At 45.9% G+C, this 17,324-nt stretch overlaps 1 protein-coding gene across 2 annotated transcripts; it reads left to right on the top strand.

Moving 5' to 3' along the window:
- Positions 1 to 215: 215 nt before the first annotated feature.
- On the top strand, positions 216 to 10,851 carry Tmem128 (transmembrane protein 128). Of its 2 annotated transcripts, XM_036200826.1 has the most exons (5): positions 216 to 321; positions 2,186 to 2,327; positions 4,552 to 4,710; positions 8,681 to 8,787; positions 10,676 to 10,851. In XM_036200826.1, the coding sequence occupies exons 1-4, from the start codon at positions 231 to 233 to the stop codon at positions 8,778 to 8,780; spliced, it is 492 nt and encodes a 163-aa protein (XP_036056719.1). In that variant the 5' UTR covers positions 216 to 230; the 3' UTR covers positions 8,781 to 8,787; positions 10,676 to 10,851. The 2 variants fall into 2 exon arrangements, with proteins under 2 accessions (XP_036056719.1, XP_036056720.1); XM_036200827.1 differs by lacking the exon at positions 8,681 to 8,787.
- Positions 10,852 to 17,324: the final 6,473 nt, after the last annotated feature.

Raw genomic sequence — 17,324 nt, forward strand, 5'->3', positions numbered from 1 at the left:
GACCGCTTAGCCAGAGGCAAGGCTAATCTTGGTCGTCCAGAGCTTCCATAGATCGGAATAACTCCGGGACTCGCTGCGCCTGAGACCAGAGATCAATATTTTAAAGTTCTGGGTCAACTAAAGTCTCAAGGGGAATACAGCTCCAATCTGGACGCCGGGAGGTTCCGCCCAAGGAGCTGGCGCCGGAAGTGCTGCGTGTAGTCACTTCCGTCGCACTGGCGGGCGCCAAGATGGACGCTCCGTGGGCTCGCGAGCAGCTCCGGAGGCGTTACCTATTTCCTTCCGAAGCGGGGCTGGACTGCGAGGACGACGCCAGACCAGGTGAGCCTCCACGGGCTCTGGGTCCCAGGGCTTATCCAGTAGGGCTGCGAGTCTGTGTCCAGGGTCTCCACAGGTCTTGCAACTCTTGCATCCTCCTCAGAACTGCGCTTCCGCATTCTGTGGCGAGCTGACTTAACACGGGTTTGGCAACATCCTTTAAAACTAAAACCAACCGTAGTTTCTTAGTCTGAAGAATCAGCCCAAGAACCTATACAGAGACGTGCGCAGAGTGTTTCATTTCAGCTTTGCTTGCAATACGGTACCGATTGCAGTGCCTAGGAGATGCCTAGCTGCCTGTCAGCAGAAAGCTAGCTAAATACGTTTAGATCGGATGTATCTCTGCCATCAGATAGGCTTTTAAATTTATTTATTTATTTTTTTATGGATTAGTTTCTCGAGACAGGGTTTCTCTGTGTATCAGCTCTGGCTGTCCTGGGACTTGCTTTGTAGACCAGGCTGGCTTTGAACTCCGAACTCACTGAGATCTGTCTGCCTCTGCCTCCGAATGCTGGGATTTACAGGCATGCGCCACCATGCCCAGCCTGCTAAGCTTTTATATATCTCTGTCGGCGGTTTTCAGAGGGAAGCGCAGAACAATGTATGGCATGCCACCATTTGGTTACAAACTACAACTCATGATGTATTTTTGCTTGTAAGGAAGAATTCCGAAGGATGAGAGACCGTTCATTTTAGAGATATTTGACCTGGATGTTGTAAAAACCTTTGCTCATCTATTAGCTTTTCAAAATACTGGCAACATTGGGCCAAGATATCACAATATATGCATTTTCAAAATACCCTCAAGAACTTGTGTTAGTACTTAACCTCTATCAGAATAGGTACTACTATCAGAATCCAGATCTGAAGCTAGCTCACTTGGAGACCAGTGGTCCTCATGTGACAATACAGAGAAGGCATGTCAGGATCCCCTCATTTTGATTTTCAGGGAGAGAAATGACTTGCCTATCATCTGTGCAGCAGACTATGCTTTGTTCAGGGGCTAGAGCTCTGGCGTGCTGTTCCGTGTTTGAGCTACCTCAAAAGCTGATGTCTTTAAAACATTTTGGTATAACTTTTATTGTATGTGGCATTCCCTCTTCTTCTTCTTCTTCTTCTTCTTCTTCTTCTTCTTCTTCTTCTTCTTCTTCTTCTTCTTCTTCTTTTGTAGTGCATACACTTGCACTTATTGGTACATGGAAGCCAGAGATTGACACTGGGCATCTTCCTCTGTCAGTCTCCACATTTTTTTTTTTTTTTTGAGACCCAGTCTCCATGGCCCCAGGATCTACCTGTCTCCGGCCCAAGAGTGGGGTGAAAGGCATCTACTGCCATGGTCAGTTTTATGTGGGTGCTGGGGATGAACTCAGATTCTCATGTTTGTGCAGCAAGCACTTTACCCCTTAAACCTTCTCATCCCCATACATCTGACATTTTTCATAGTTAACATGACTAATTACTTTCCTAGAGGAAATGTGAAATAAATTCCCACACTTCTGGATGGCATTGCGATATCCAAAAGATTATGAAGGTTTAAATGATTCCAAGATAATTTAAAAGGAATAATTAATATAGTGGGCATATTTTCTAGTAAGCTTATATTATTTCAGCAAATGTAAATCTACCATTACTATTGTTTGCTTGTTTGGTTCTTGACATAGAACTCAGGACCTCATGCATGCCAAACATCAATTCTACCACCAGGCTGCATCTCTGCCTCTACATATAAACTTATCCTGATGGTCTTGCCAAAGGAGCTGGCACTATAGTGGGAGGGATTCTAGTTACTGGAAAGTTCTAGGAGATAACTTTATATGGCGTAAAAAACTGGTTAAATTCATAACTCAAAATCTCTCCTATTTTGCAGAAACCTCCACAGCTGATGAGATAAAGGAGAAACCTCTTCCAAGACTTAACATTCATTCTGGATTCTGGATTTTGGCATCCATTGTTGTGACCTATTATGTTGATTTCTTTAAAACCTTTAGAGAAAATTTTCACACTAATAGGTAAGAAAGTCTTGTTTCGACAGGCATAGTGGTACATGCCTTTAATACCAGCAGAGGCAGGTTGATCTCTGAGTTCAAGGCTAGCCTGGTCTACAGAGTGAGTTCCCAGACAGCCAGAATGAAGGACAACGAAAAAACCTTTTTGCTTCTTGTTTTGCATGTTGCAGTTTGTCAGTTGAATACTCAGAATAGTTAAGAGATGGCTCAGTTGGAAGTGCTTGCTGTTACAAGCATGTCGACCTGAGTTTGATCCCCAGAACCTACATTAAAAAAAAAAAAAAAGAAAAAAGCCAGTTTGGTGGTGTCTGCCTATAATTCCAGTTCTGGGTAGGTGGAAAGGGATTCCTGGACTTTTTGGTCACTCAGTCCAGCTGAATCAGTGAACTCCAAGTCTCGTGAAAGACCTTGTCTTAAGAACGAGTGTAGAGAGTGACTGAGAAAGACACCCATTGTTGACCTCTGGCATACACACACACACACCCCCAAAATCCATTTAATTGTTAATCTCTGTCAGACATGATATTGGAGGCAACTACTGATGATATAGAAAAGACTAGGACATGTTAGGCAAAGGGTACAGCTTTTCATTTACAGTAAGTTCTGGGGATTGGGTGCATGTAACATCTTAATTGTCTTCTTCCTATCCCATGGTCCTCTCATGTATCCCCGCTTCCCATAACCCCGATAAGTACAATGTCAGCTGGTTCTGTGCAATTTAAAATTGTCACTTGTGCCCCCAGACGACTGGAGAGAAAAGGCCTGAGAACTAGAGGAGGAGGAGAACTGTGGTCTGAGAAAGGTGTGTCCCAGAGTAGTTAAGAAGGGGGTGATTAGAGGATGTGACTCAGAGTTGCCTTGAAGGTCAGTGGGAGGAGTCTTGGGTCTGAGTCCTGGAGTCAAATAGCCCTTCATACTGGGGCAGAAAGCCCTATCCTTTGTCCCAGGAGTTGACCGCGGTGCAGAAGTTGTGGATCCTGTGCTAATAGTTTGGAGGCCATCGGATATATCACAAAAGGGGGTGATGTTGGTGATGTCACAGCTGGCACATGAGGGCTATGTTTAGTGCCAAGAGCGGTGACTGGACCTAACAGTAGGGCCACAAAAGATGGAGACAGGAATTCAGTCTTGCTGAATTATGGGAAATACAGTCCTCAAAGAAGTCTTGAGGCCATAGACTGCTTGTGGAGGAAACCAAGCAGACAGAAGGAACGAGCTGTCAAGGGTATGAGGCGTGAGGGAGTTCCTTTAAATCCTAGGGAAGGGACTGCTTGCTCTTCTATGAGGAGGCATTTCTTTAAGTAGCAGCCCTCTCCCCGTCCTTCCATCCTATTCACCCTTGCCTGGTGGGGTTTGTGACTTGCCTAAGTGAGTTGTAGATGAAGAACCGGGACCCAGCGCCACTCTTGGGCGTCTACTTTCTTCAGGCTTTCTTCAGACTCTTCTGGCTTTTCGTGCTTTCGTTTTGCAGAGATAACGCTAACAGGGTGGAGGTTTTCATTGTTGTCTGGAACCTAGAAATAAGTCTGTCTCTGGGATTTAATGCCGGCAAAGGCTTTGTCACCACTATTCAAAGCCATGCTCTTCTCTCAGCTCCATCAGTGACAAAGCTGACACATTTTAGCCAGCCAGCAAACTTCATCTCTCGGCTGGCTTAGAACCTGCTGGGAGAGAGGAGAGTGCCTGAAATGCCACTTCAGCGAGTGCTTTTCCTTCATTAGACTTGGGATGAGTCCAGGGTGGGTCTGGCACGGAGGCAGGGGCATTTCTGCTTTCAGCAGCTCATTTTCTGCTGTAGCAGACTCATTACCAGGCTGCACTGCTGCTGGATGGGCGTGTGTGCAGGATGTCGGGAACACCTGGGAGTGTTGCCTAGAGAGCCCGTGCTGGGAAGGTAGACTTTTCAGGGCCTTAGGTGTGTCTCTTTTTATTAGGCTTTTCTAGAAGTGGCCGTTAAAACTGACCCCTACAGACGATGTGTTGGATCAGCCAAAGCGTTACGTGAGCTTTGGGACCGCATGCCCTCCTGTGCCAGAGACAGTATAGGCATCAGACACTGAGGCAGGGCTCTGGGGATGAGAGAAAGTTGAAACCGAAGGCCTGTTCTCAACACAGTGTGCTCTTAGAGGCAGAAGACATGACCTCATATCCAAAGACGGAGGCCATTGAAATCTCGTCTGCTTCTCCCAGGCTGACAGCCCTTTCTTCTTCTTCCTTGTCTCCACAGCTGGTTTCTCTTTGGCGGGGCCCTGTTGTGTGTCAGCCTGTCCATTGCCTTTTACTGCATAGTCTATCTGGAATGGTACCGGGGGATTGAAGAGTATGATGTCAAGTACCCCATGCTGGTGCCCATCACAACCGCAACTTTCATCGCAGCAGGGATCTGGTGAGTGGCTGTTGAAAGGTCGAATGTCGATGAAGAGCCGTCCTTCTGTGGTCATGTAGTGAGGAATGTAACCCGGAACCTAAATTAAGCAGCAGGGTAGGGGCTCCCAGGTACTCTGTCCTTTGGGGTCTCCTCTCTCCATTTCTTTCTCTCTTCATCTGCCTTAGTTATTTGAGACACAGTTGGCGACCTCTGCGCGCACTCTGTGTTTTGTTTACAAAGTGCCTTTCATAGTGATGGCTGAGACACACAAAAGGGACACCAAGTGCCGCTGAATGAATGAATGCATGAATGAATGAATGAATGAATGAATGAATCACGAGCTGAGTGCTGCTGCAGCTCTCGTTTGGGTCGGGGAGGAGCGGAGCCCCCGTCCTGGTGAGCATTCCTGACCCTCGCTGCGCTGTGCCTTCCTGCCACATGCAGACGCTGCACGTACGACTTTTGTATCCCATAAACACTGTTTCGTTTGTCCGTGCTCTGAACGTAGAGAAGGTGGTTTGTACAGTCGCCATTCTTTGACGTTTAACTTGTGTGTGGAGTGTGTGCTGTTCACTTGGTGTCTTCTCCCAGCACTTGTTCATTGCCGTTTGTCATCCCGCTGTGTGGCTGAGTCCTAGTGTGTCTGTCCTGCTGCCACACAGTCAGGCTGTTGATAGTTGGTGTTGATTTGAAGGATGCCATTAAGAACACTCCTGTTCTCTGTTGGCCTTACATGAGTGTGTATATACCCAGAAGGGTGAAGTCAGTGCATCACCCAAGTGTGCTCACCTCCTTATTTGACATCTGTATTTATCCAGGATTATAAACCCATGGCTGACTGGAGAGCTTATTCGTTTTATGGTTTCCCCTGGTAGCTTCTCCTGTCAGTTAGTTCAGTTACTGAAACTCTTTTGCTTTTAGAAAGTGTTTTATTTCATTTGGTGACAAGAATACTGTTTTTCCACAGTGAAGATTTTATGGCATCGTGTATACCATTGCTTTTCTATTCTAAGAGTCATTTCATCGTTTTCTCATAATGATGCCTGAGATGATGAATCAGGCCACAGCTATTTGAGTTTGTGGTCCATCCCACATGCTAACTTGTAGTTGAAATTTTCTTTGGGTTGGGCCACCATCCAGCTTCCCAAATAAAGACACTTACTCTCCCTGCCCACAAGTCCCACCTATACCTCTTCCCTTGCTGTTGGCCAGTCAGCTTTCTATTAGATCAGTCAGTTGCCTTAGTCAGGCAAGGTAAAACAGCAACACATCTTTACATAATTAAACAACTGCATTACAATAACTATGCAATGCTAGTTTAACAAATATTCTGCAACGTTTCCTCCTTTTTGTCCAACTAAAAAGAAAAGTTTTAGCTTTAACATGGTAAGAGTATATACAGTAAGAACAGTTATAAAGTAAGAATTACATTTACAATATCTATTTCATTGGCATTTGGCAAATTCAGAGAAAATACTCCATTATCTATCCCATCTTGGTGAGTCTGAAGTTGTGAGCCTAATTTGCTTTCTATCGTAACTTGTGTTACCAACCCAAAATTATCTTTTCAGACCTCAAAACATTTTCTTAGATAAACAATTTAAGACTTTATGTTTCTCAACCATATAAACTTTACATCTCTTATGTATGTTTCTTTTCTGAATTTGGTAACAAGGAAAACTATAACTAAAACTGTCTCATCTTCAACTCCATCAGAGACTCAAGAAGGATATAGTGTTACCTGAGTAAACAGAAGTGCAGAGCAAGCAACTTCCAAAACTATAGAGATGACAGAAGCAGCTGGTTGCCTGGACACTCACCCAAGGTTCCTCTGCATCGAAGGGGCATCCATCTTCCTCCTATGAGCCTAGAATATCTGACAGACTTTTTTGTGAAGCAGGAATTTTGAAGAACTGGCTCACCTTGGCTTGGCAAAGTTTGGCAGTCTTTTTCCTTTGTGTCCTGCTTGTCCAGTTTGTACAGTATATTGTCAGCAGTGAGGCAAGGACAGTTTCTTGCCCAAATGGCTAGCTTTGCCACACTTAAAGCAAACTCCATATGGAGATTCTTCAATTCCTATCATCCTTTTATGAAGTAGATTGGTGCTGCCAGGAGCTGATGTGTCTCACTGTCATGAAGAGCCTTAGGTTATTATGCATCACAAGTGCCATATTCTGTAGGTCTCTGAAGCGTTTGAAGGTCACCTATCTATCTAAAACATACCTAACATGACTACAAAGCTTGACTAACAACTAACCTACATTTTTAAATTATCTTAAGCAGTTTGTAATAATAGCTTTGAAGGACTAGAACTTTATAGTACATTTTTAAATGAGCTGCATAGGTACAATACCTTAAACAAGAATAGAAACATATATAACAAAAATAACCTTAAATTTGTTATCAGTGTGCAAAATCCATGCCAATGTAAAATATTTGAGATGAATAGTTTTGAAGGATGGTAGTTGTCTTTTTTGGTTTTCAAGACAGGATTTCTCTGTGTAGCTTTGCGCCTTTCCTGGAACTTGCTTTGGAGACCAGGCTGGCCTTGAACTCACAGAGATCCACCTGCCTCTGCCTCCCAAGTGCTGGGATTAAAGGCGTGCACCTCCGCCGCCCAGCTGATAGTTGTCTTTTTATCCTATATTCCCTCTAAATGATGAGAAACATCCATAAACCACAGAATGACCAAAACCCCACCTCTTGGGAATGTGGGCATTGTGTTGTCTAGACTGCTTCCTGTTGTCTGGGGGTGACGGTGTCCCCCAGGGACCCTGAGAAATTGAGATAATGGTCAAGTCCTAAGAAAGCTAGCTGTGGCATTTGCTGTCCAGTCTCTGTGTGGTGGGAAAGTGCAGGGCTCATCTGAAGTCCTGGCTAGAATAATCTGTGAGGCTGGACCATCTCAGCTAGCGGCCTTGAAGTTGTTCTGAAAGCAGAACTCTGAGGAAACTTACAGAGGCACTGGAAAGGCGCTGCTCAGGTGCTCTGCTGCACACCAGCGCCTCCTAAAGGAGCCATAGCCTTTTTTTTTTTTTTTTTTTTTCCAATTTTCTCAGACCCTATGTGGAAATTTGGGCCCTCTGTTGGGTGCTGTTTATAGTTGGAGTTTCTCTTTGGATTACTGACCAGCTTTTCAAAGAAAGATATGGAGACTTATTATTAATTATGAATTTTCAGTCTTAGCTGAGGTGTGTCCCACTAGCTCTTTTAACTTAATTTAACCTGTTTCTATTCATCTACATTTTATTCACAGCTTTTTACCTGTCTTTCATTCTATATGTCCTCCTTTTCTGTTTCCTCTGTGTCTGTCTGTCTGTCTGGCTTCTGGCATCTACCTGTTGTCTCCTTTTCTCTCTTCCCCGAGCCTAAATTCCTCCTACTTATTCTTCCTGCCCACCAGTCTTCCCTATACCTCCTCCCTTCCTGTTGGCCAGTCAGCTTTTTATTAGACCAGTCAGGTGCCTTCGGCAGCCAAGGTAAAAAACCACATCTTTACACAGTTCCACAAATGTAACTTGTCTTTGCATAGTTAAACACATCTTTACACAGTTCCACACATGTAACTTGTCTTTGCATAGTTAAACACATCTTTACACAGTTACACAAATGTAATTTGTCTTTGCATAGTTAAACACATCTTTACACAGTTACACAAATGTAACTTGTCTTTGCATAGTTAAACACATCTTTACACAGTTCCACACATGTAACTTGTCTTTGCAGTTAAACACACATTCTGCAACACTGAGAGACTTCACATCTACTGGGCCACGCCCCTTCAGTGGCCCGTGGGATCCCAGGTCCAGGTACTGTTTGAAACTGTGCTGCTTCTGTTGGTACAGGCATTGTGTCATGGCACCGTGTCTAAAGACTGCATGGATAGGTGTTCTCAAATGGAGCTCCTTAAATCCAGACGCTGGAGTGGGAGTCATATTTGTGTCATCTCAATTGCTGTTGTCAGCTGTTTGCTTTTGGTTCTTCTCAGCTTCAACATGGCTCTGTGGAATGTGTGGTCATTCTTCACTCCCTTGCTGCTGTTCACTCAGTTTATGGGGGTCGTGATGTTCATCTCGCTCCTTGGATAAGTTCCAGGTAAGACCCCTGGAGTGCTGTCTGGAACAGTGAACTGTGAAAACGCCTCGCAGTCTCTTCCTGAGAGAACGCCGACAGACTGCCTGGGAATCACTTCCTGTTGTGTCTGCACCAAAGCAGTTCACCACTGAACGCAGCTGCGAGGACTGAGGCCACCTTCACAAGGTGTAGTTCTAAGTGCCTGGATTTTAGAGACGGCAGCCTTCCTTTCAAAGAATTCATGAAGACAGCATGTGCGTCTTAATGTGGATACGTTCACATGAGGCCATCATATACTGTTGGCTGGATGTTCTTAGAGAGAAATAGTATGGGAATAATGGGTGATCTCACCCAAATTGAGACAAATTCTACCATTTTCTGTAGATATTGGATAGATGGGTATAACAGCCCTTTTTAAAAAAATTCCTTTCAGGGGCTGGAGAGGTAGCTCTATTGGTGAAATTATTATGGCCACTCCACGTAGTTAAAAGGGAGGTTTATTTTGTGGGGTAACTTACAAATGAAGGGGTAGGTTTCAGGGTCTGGCAAAGGTATAGTGCAGTCCAGCGGTGTTCTCTGGAGAACTCTCTCGGTCTACCTCCAGCGTCCAGGGTCCCAGAATCAAGAGAGAGACCTCCTCTCGATCCTTGGTCTTCTGCTTCCTCCTCCACCCTGCCTTGTGGGTGTGACCATTACTGAAGCCTCAATGGGGGTTGGAACTTCCAGGCCAATGCTGGGATAGCTATCCACTATATTACCATTTTCTGTAGATATTGGATAGATGGGTATAACAGCCCCTTTTTAAAAAATTCCTTTCAGGGGCTGGAGAGGTAGCTCACTGGTGAAGATCACTGGTTGCTCTTCCAGAGGACCTGGGTTCAATTCCTAGTATCCACATTGTGGCTCACAACCATCTGTAACTCTGATTCCAGGAGATCTAACACCTTGGCCTCCACAGACATCAGGCACACATGTGACGCACATACATACATATAGGCAAAACATTCATGCACATAAAAATAAATCTTTTAAAAAATTCTATTCTTTCATACTATTTAGAGAATTTATGTGTCTCTGTGGACGCCCACCCCCTCCCTGCTTGGGAGTGTTGATAACATGTATTAAATAAGTGAATACTGTTGAGAATGGTTATGCTGTGATTCGGGTGAAAAAGACAGCTAGTCCCCCCCCTTCATTCCACTCACATCTGAATTTGGAGAAAATCAATTGACAGGATGGTTTGCAGACAAGGAAAATGGGGTTCAGGGAAGTGGGGGTCATCTTCTGAGTGATGGGTGGTACTCAGGACCAGGTCTCCCAGCTGATGGAGTGTGTGCCCTGCAGCCCTCATGGGGCAATGTGATCAGAAAAAAGAGATGCACTTGATCCTGCTGTTACTAGTTGGACAGGAGTTGCTGGCTGTCGCCACAGCTTTGGCTGATCCTGATTCCACCTCTTTCTCCTCCCCCCCCCACCCACACAGTGGCTAAGATCTTGGACTCTGACTGGTTGCTTGAGTTTCTAGATGTTTGAGTGCTTTTGACTTCCATGTTCCTGGGTGTCTGGTTAGCGGTGAGAACTGTGTGGTGGTGGCAGGCATGCAGATTGTCCTCTTTGCTTTTTAAAATCCATTTCTGTGTATGAGTGTTTGCTTGTGTGTATGTATGTGCATCAGATGTGTATCTGGTGCCCACAGAGGCCAGAAGAAGGCATAGGGTCCCTTAGGATTGGAGTTAAAGAGGTGGTAAGCTTTCATGTGGCTGCTGGGAATCGAGTCCCAGTCTTCTTCAAGAACAGCCAGTGCTTTCAACCACTACACCATCTCTCCAGGCACATGTACTTTGTCTTTAAATGGGAATTCATGAGCCTGAGATGTTTCACTTGGTGTGTAAATGCTGTTTTCTTGCAGCCTTAAGAACGTGAGCATTTAAGGTGAACAAAGCATCCAGCTCGTGCCACTGACATGAAGGAGAAGCCTAGTGTGCACTTGTGCCTGAAGTGAGTGTTTTCCACGGAAACTGTGACTTTCTACACCTGCTGTTGAAATCTGAATAAACGATCTTTCTCTTGGGTGTTTGCAAACAAGTGATTGTCAGCAGTTTGTGTTAGACGGAACCGAGGAGTGTCAATCTGTCAGAGTGTGGAGACGCTGGCTGTCCGTCACAGGAGCACAGTGTGCCCGCAGTTTCCAGAAGCCGAGGGTTAGCTGCCCTTGAGTAAGTGACTGGATGCACATATGTTGTCACTTTGGTAGTCACTGGATAGCTCATGTTTCTCACAGCTTTTTAGGGAGGGGACCAAACGGGAGCATTTTACTGTTTCCTGCTACTTTGGATTTTATCACTATGTTAGTTATTGGGTTTTTAGCATTTTTAAACATATGCACTTTTAATAATGCTTAAGTATATATGATTTTTTTCTGTAACATCAATAAAATATTTTTATAACTTTCTTGTGCATTTTGTTAATATAAATTTGGGGTTAACTTCTGTGGTTAGCTGTTTGCAGTTAATGAAGCCTCTTTAGAGTAGGTTACTCTGTTCTTAAGTGACTCCATGGCAACCAGTGTTTGTGCTTTGTAGTGCAGACATGCTCCCATGATGCCTATCACAAGCATTGTGACACAGAGATGCTTGTGGATTTGTTTCCTTGTGAAGTGACTGATGCCATCACCACAGGGATTTGGGCACAGCACACACCAACTGGAGGACTTCCAGCTCTGAAACTGTAAACTGGAGATAATACTTGTTTTGGGTTAGAGAAATAGAAGTAGTGTTTATAAGGCACCCATGCCAGTCTCCAGGACACAGGGCACAGTCAGAACAAGAGTGCGGAGGGAAGAGAGCAGCAAGGTTTACGGTGGGTCCCACATAACCAGCAGAGTCAAGCCACTTTGGACCTCATGTATGAGGAGGTGTGTGGAGACTCTTACTTGGAATAGAGAATGGTCAGGCAGAGTTGAGAGTCAGCTAGCCAGGGGTGTCAGCAATGAGGAGACATGACAGGATCTCAAGGTCAAGGCCAGCCTGGGCAACTTAGTGAGACCCTGTTTCAGAAAGAAAAAAGGCTGGTCCTCTAGAGTATTTACCTGGCATACACGAGGTCCTAGTTTCAACTTCTTAAATAAGCAAACACACACACACACACACACACACCACATTCCTGGTACTTGCCATGCCAAACTCCTATACATGTTATTTCTGGAGTTTTTTTTTTTTTTTTTTTTTTTTTAAATATTTTTACTTGTAATTGTGTGTGGTGTGGGTGTGTGTGTGTATGAAAGGGTTATGTATACGTGTTCACAGAGGCCAGAATAGGGTGTTGAATCCTCTGGAACTTCAGTTTCAGGCATTTGTGAACAGCTCTGGGTGCTGGAAACAACTCTGGTCCTCTGCAGGAGCAGAGTTGTGTGCTCCTAACTGAGGGCCATCTCTCCAGCCCCTAACCCTTGTTTTTATTATAACCGTTAAAGAAATGAATGATGTGACACCATCTCACCACATCTAAATAAGCCAAGGGGAGGAGTAACCCCTTGTGAGTGATGAATATTGAAATTAACAGTTCAAATACTGATCATCAAGGTTAGGACTGTGACAGAATCAAGCATATGCTCTGACTTTGACAGTCAGTCAGTGTGAAGACCAAGTTTTGGCCCTGGCTCCTGGTGCTCAGGCTCTGCTTCAAGCTTGGTTGTCTTGCTTGAAGCACCTCTGGGTGGTTTCAGTGAGCAGCCTGGGTCGAGGCAGCCCTGGAAAAGCCAGGGTGTTAGGATGGACGGGAACATATCCAGAGAGCAATGTCATCTAGTTGACAATGATAGAGACCTGATGAGGACTTCCCAAGTCTACTGGGACCTGGCTTGGGAGGCAATGGATTTTCCTGGAAATCTGAAGCAAGTTCCTGACTAAATCTGCTTTCTGTAACAAAAAAGTAGTCTCTGGGGGCTGGAGAGGTGACTCCTGCTGAGCAAACATGAGGGCTGGAGTTAGAACCCATGCAAGAGACAGACGTAGGCGGAAGTCCACCTGTGATCCCAGTGCTCAGAAGTCAGTCCCTGGAACAAGCTGGTTAGCCAGACTACCGTAAATAGAAATTTGTAGTAGGTTCAGTAGAGAGAGACCCTCCCTGCTTTAACATGTAAGTTAAAGTGGTAGCAGAAGACTCCCATGTTAACCTCAAGCCTTTGCACATACATACATGTACTTTCTACGTACACATGTGAACATACACACATATGCACACTACACATACTGCACTCAACACACAAAAAAATCCTGGATCCCCTTAAGCAAATGAAGTTTATCAGAGGCAGTTGAGGTACCCCTGTGAACCAGGTCTTGCTAAGGGGTGGCATACAGTATGGTTTTGGGGGAGCTCCTGGAGACTGGACTTCTGTGGCTGAGGTTAGGATAAATGTTCTTTTGAAAGTTCGGCGGTGCTGGAGATGGAGCCCAGGGCCTCGCTCATGCTATGTGAGCACTCCAGCACTGAACTTCATTGCTGGCCTGTATTTACAATTTTTTGGAGACAAAAGCTCAGCATGCCTTGAATTGGGAAGAATTATGGATTCTATAGTCAGCTGTCTCCAGATACTTTAAAACTGAGGTCACGGTCTGTGTTGTTTTGTGCACACAAGGTGTTAGAGCATCACAGCCGTTCCTGGTTGGGGAGTCCAAGAATAGAGTATAGACTATTCCAGAAAGGAACATGAATTCACGGAAGGCTTGCAGGTTCTGCAACTGAGGAACACTCTCTCCCAATGATCCTGGAGTGTTATGATTCATTCCTAAACAATCTGAGCCTGAGGGATGGTTGTAGATTTTCTTCCCTCATTCAGTGTTTTTGAGACTTGTATAGCCCAGGCCAGCCTTGAACTTGCTACCTAGGTTGGGCTGACCTTGAACCTGCAAACTTCCTACCTCGGCCTTCTCAATGCTAGGATTACAGGCCTTTGCCAACTTGGCTAGTTTACAAGCCTTTTCATACCTTACTTTGAGTGTAATCCTCATGCAGTGGGCTGAGCCATTCCTGTTGGCACGCAGATATATCACACAATTTTCCTCCTACACACAAACATCACATCAGACTTCCTCACATTTCTCCAGTGAGGCCCATTTCTTTGATCCCCCTCTTCAGCAAAACCACCGAAGAATTTCCTGTCCACTTTCTATCTCTCTATTCCTCCTTGGGAAAGAAATTACAGTGTGGGGTGATGAAAAATGCCCGTGACCTCAGCCCCTTGAGAAGCCGAGGCAGGAAGATTTTGAGTTTGAGGCCAGTCTGGGCTACACAGGAGATCCCATCTCAATTTTTAAAAAAGGTCTGAGGATGTATCTCAGTGGTAGAGTGCTTTTCCAGCATGTATGAAATCCCGAGCTTGAGCCACAGAAGCTTCAGAATAAAAAGAAATTACATGAAGTGTAAGGAATGAATTCCATCATGTGTGTGACAGAGAGGAATCACAAGGGATATGAAAAGTTCTGTCTTTCCCAGCCCATCCCCTGGCACGAGTGAACAGACCTGAGTCCAACATGCAATATCCCCAGCAACCCTCACTCCCCACCACATATGCTCCACCTCTCTTGTGACCATCAGAACTTTCCTTACAAGGCCCTGTGTCCGGGTCAAGAGGGGTCACCGGAGAGAGCCTCCCAGGTCTCCTGGTCTTTGGACCCAGTCCCACTTGTGTCTGTATGTTCCGGGTACCTATTGCTGCATAGCAAACCACACCCAAATGTACGTGGCTTGAAACAACGGCCACCATTTATCCTGCTCAGGAATCTGAAATGTGAGCAGGGGTTGGCAGAGACACTTTGTTTCTGCCTCACAGGGGCAAAACTCAGCTGAGACTGGGCAAGCCCCTTCCTAGACGCTTCCTTGAGGTTGGCTACAGTAGGTGCCGGCTATGGGGCTCATTCTTTGTTGACCTCACCGTGGGGCAGCTTGGATTTCCCAGATTCAAAGGGAAGGGGTGTGGCTTTCACCATCCTTAAGTGCATGCACGACAGGCTGACTTGCAGGTGGAGTCTACACATGGGCATCCCAGTTCTGAGAGGGTAGCAGAGGGATGGTGACTCTGGGAGTCCTCCAGCCTGTACTCCAAGTGCCCTGACTTGGATCTTACAGCCCAACAAAGCCAAGGCCACTTGGGGTGGCTTTAGCAAATGGTCCTAGCTATGATCTCCCAGGAAAACAGGGGAATCACGGTACAGATCAAAAGGGCTATAGAGTAAAACATGTCCTTCTACAGCTAAGTTATTTTCCATTAGACAAACCTCTCTCCTGTTTTGGAGAATTAAGTGACCACAGGCCTGCAGCTTCCATTATGAGCTGAGCATTATCTAATCTATCTAACCACGAGGTTGGGCACACACAGTAGTGTGTGTTGTCAAGCCCATGTGGCATATAAGACATTGAACAAGCTGACCTGCAGGTGGTCCATGTCCCTCCCAGACTGACATCTGCTTAGTGGCCTTGATTCTTTAATCCGCATCTACAGTACATGAGACTGTCTCACAATAGGACAAGCAGCTCAGGCCATGTTTGCTGATGCGTCTGCGTGACAAGTTGGCACCAAACTAAAGTGTCCACTACAGCCTCACAGTCCCACCTAGCGCCAGCCATGATGGACAGTAGTCAAGAAAACGCCTCCCTATGAGCAGATGGAGACCGACTGGTATGCCTGATGCTCTGTCTTGTCTGACTAAAGAGTTGTGCAGAGCAGAAACCTGCACAGTGCCATGGATGGTTCTGGAAGGCTCAATGGCCAAGGACTATCTGAAGACTAAGATGTAGAGAAGAGGGCTGAAGATGGATCTCTGAATGGATGCTGTATCAAGATCTGCATCTCAAAAGAACTCTTACCAACAGGCATCCACTGGGTTGAGTAGTTTAACACAGAAGGCTACAGTGAGCCCAGCAGTAAGATGGGTACCTTATTTCAAGGATCTGCCTGGAGGAGGTGGGGTTGTGTTGGACCCTCTTAGCATGGAGGGAGGGGGAATTTTCTCCCCTGAACTGGACATACAGGACCTCCCATCAGGCTGTTGGTGACACCCCTAGCTGTCTACTTATGGGTGTATCATTGCCATGAGATCTCACACACACACTGATAAAGGAGACATGGCCACAGGAGGACCAGAAGCCTTAGCTTACTCCGTAATGTGTTTGTCTTGTAAGTACGAAGACCTAAGCTCAATCCCCAGAACCTACATTAAAAAAAGAAAGTCAGAGCCGGGCAGTGGTGGCACATGCCTTCAGTCCCAGCACTGGGGAGGCAGAGCCAGGCGAATCTCTGTGAGTTCGAGGCCAGCCTGGTCTACAGAGCGAGATCCAGGACAGGCACAAAAACTATGCAGAGAAACCCTATCTCAAAGGAAAAAAAAAAAAGCATGGTGGCACACACTTGTAATCCAGCACTGAGGAGGGAGCGGTGAGTGGATCCCTGAGGCTCACTGGCTGCTGATCCTAGCCTACATGACAAGTTGGGGTGGGGTGGGGAGCAGGAACGGTGCTGGGGAGTGGCACTCAGGGTTGTCTTCTGACCTCCACACATATGCACATACATGTTAACTCCCCCCAGCCACAGCCACCCATGTGACCAATGTATTAGCTCAGAGCCCCTTTAGTGTGTACTGGACGTGTCTCTAGTAAACAAAAGGACAGAAAAAGTAGCCCCACGTGAGTGAAGTTTCTTAAGCAGTTGGTAGTAGTATGTCCGTGAGGGTTTCCTACTGTGACTCCTATGCCTCCACCGTGTGTGGAAGGATCAGGAAACTGCCTGGAAGGTGAACGGGGATTAGCCGCGGAGCTGCATGGAATATGTGCAGGGATGCTCCACATTAGCCATGGAACTCACAGATACTTGGGATATTATTTCAGAAGGAAAGGTACCTCCTTTTGACCTTGCCAGTAACCAGCCACCATCACAGGATGCTGGGAAAGGCATGCAGGAAGGGTGATGTGATGCATTTGTGACATTTCTCAGAGACCCAGTCTTTCAGCAATCAAAGGCTCTTTGGAATCTGTGGGGGTGGCATGGGTTTGGGACTAGGATGAAATCTGTGGGCTTTGAAAATGACATGTATTTATTTACTTATTTATTGAATGTGTGTGCACATCACTGGGGACCCGTGGAGGTCAGGGGACAACTTGTAGGAATGTCTTCTCCTACCATGTAAGACCGGGTATCCAAACCCGGTTGTCGGGCTTGGTGGCAAGTGCCCTTACCTGTGGGCACCTGGCTAGTGCCATTTCAATCAATCTTTGCACACATCGGAAACCCCTTCCCACCTGCCTCCTGCCTTCCACAAGAACAGCTATTCCAGCTAGTCAGCTCTAGCGGATGCTGCCTCCTCCTGGGAACCTCTCAGCCTTCTTACTAGGGGGCTTTCCTGGGTTGCCTGTGTCTCCTGGAAGAGCTGGACTGCCTTAGGGTTCCTGGTTAGCTCTTTAGTGCACGGAGTAAACGGGTGTGTACAGTAGCAGCTCACCTGACTTCCAGGACTGTCCTGGCCCCAATGAGTCCTCAGGGTCGGGCACAGAGCGTAGAGAATATC

The sequence above is a fragment of the Onychomys torridus genome, chromosome 10, assembly GCF_903995425.1.
Source record: "Onychomys torridus chromosome 10, mOncTor1.1, whole genome shotgun sequence".
Classification (NCBI taxonomy): domain Eukaryota; kingdom Metazoa; phylum Chordata; class Mammalia; order Rodentia; family Cricetidae; genus Onychomys; species Onychomys torridus.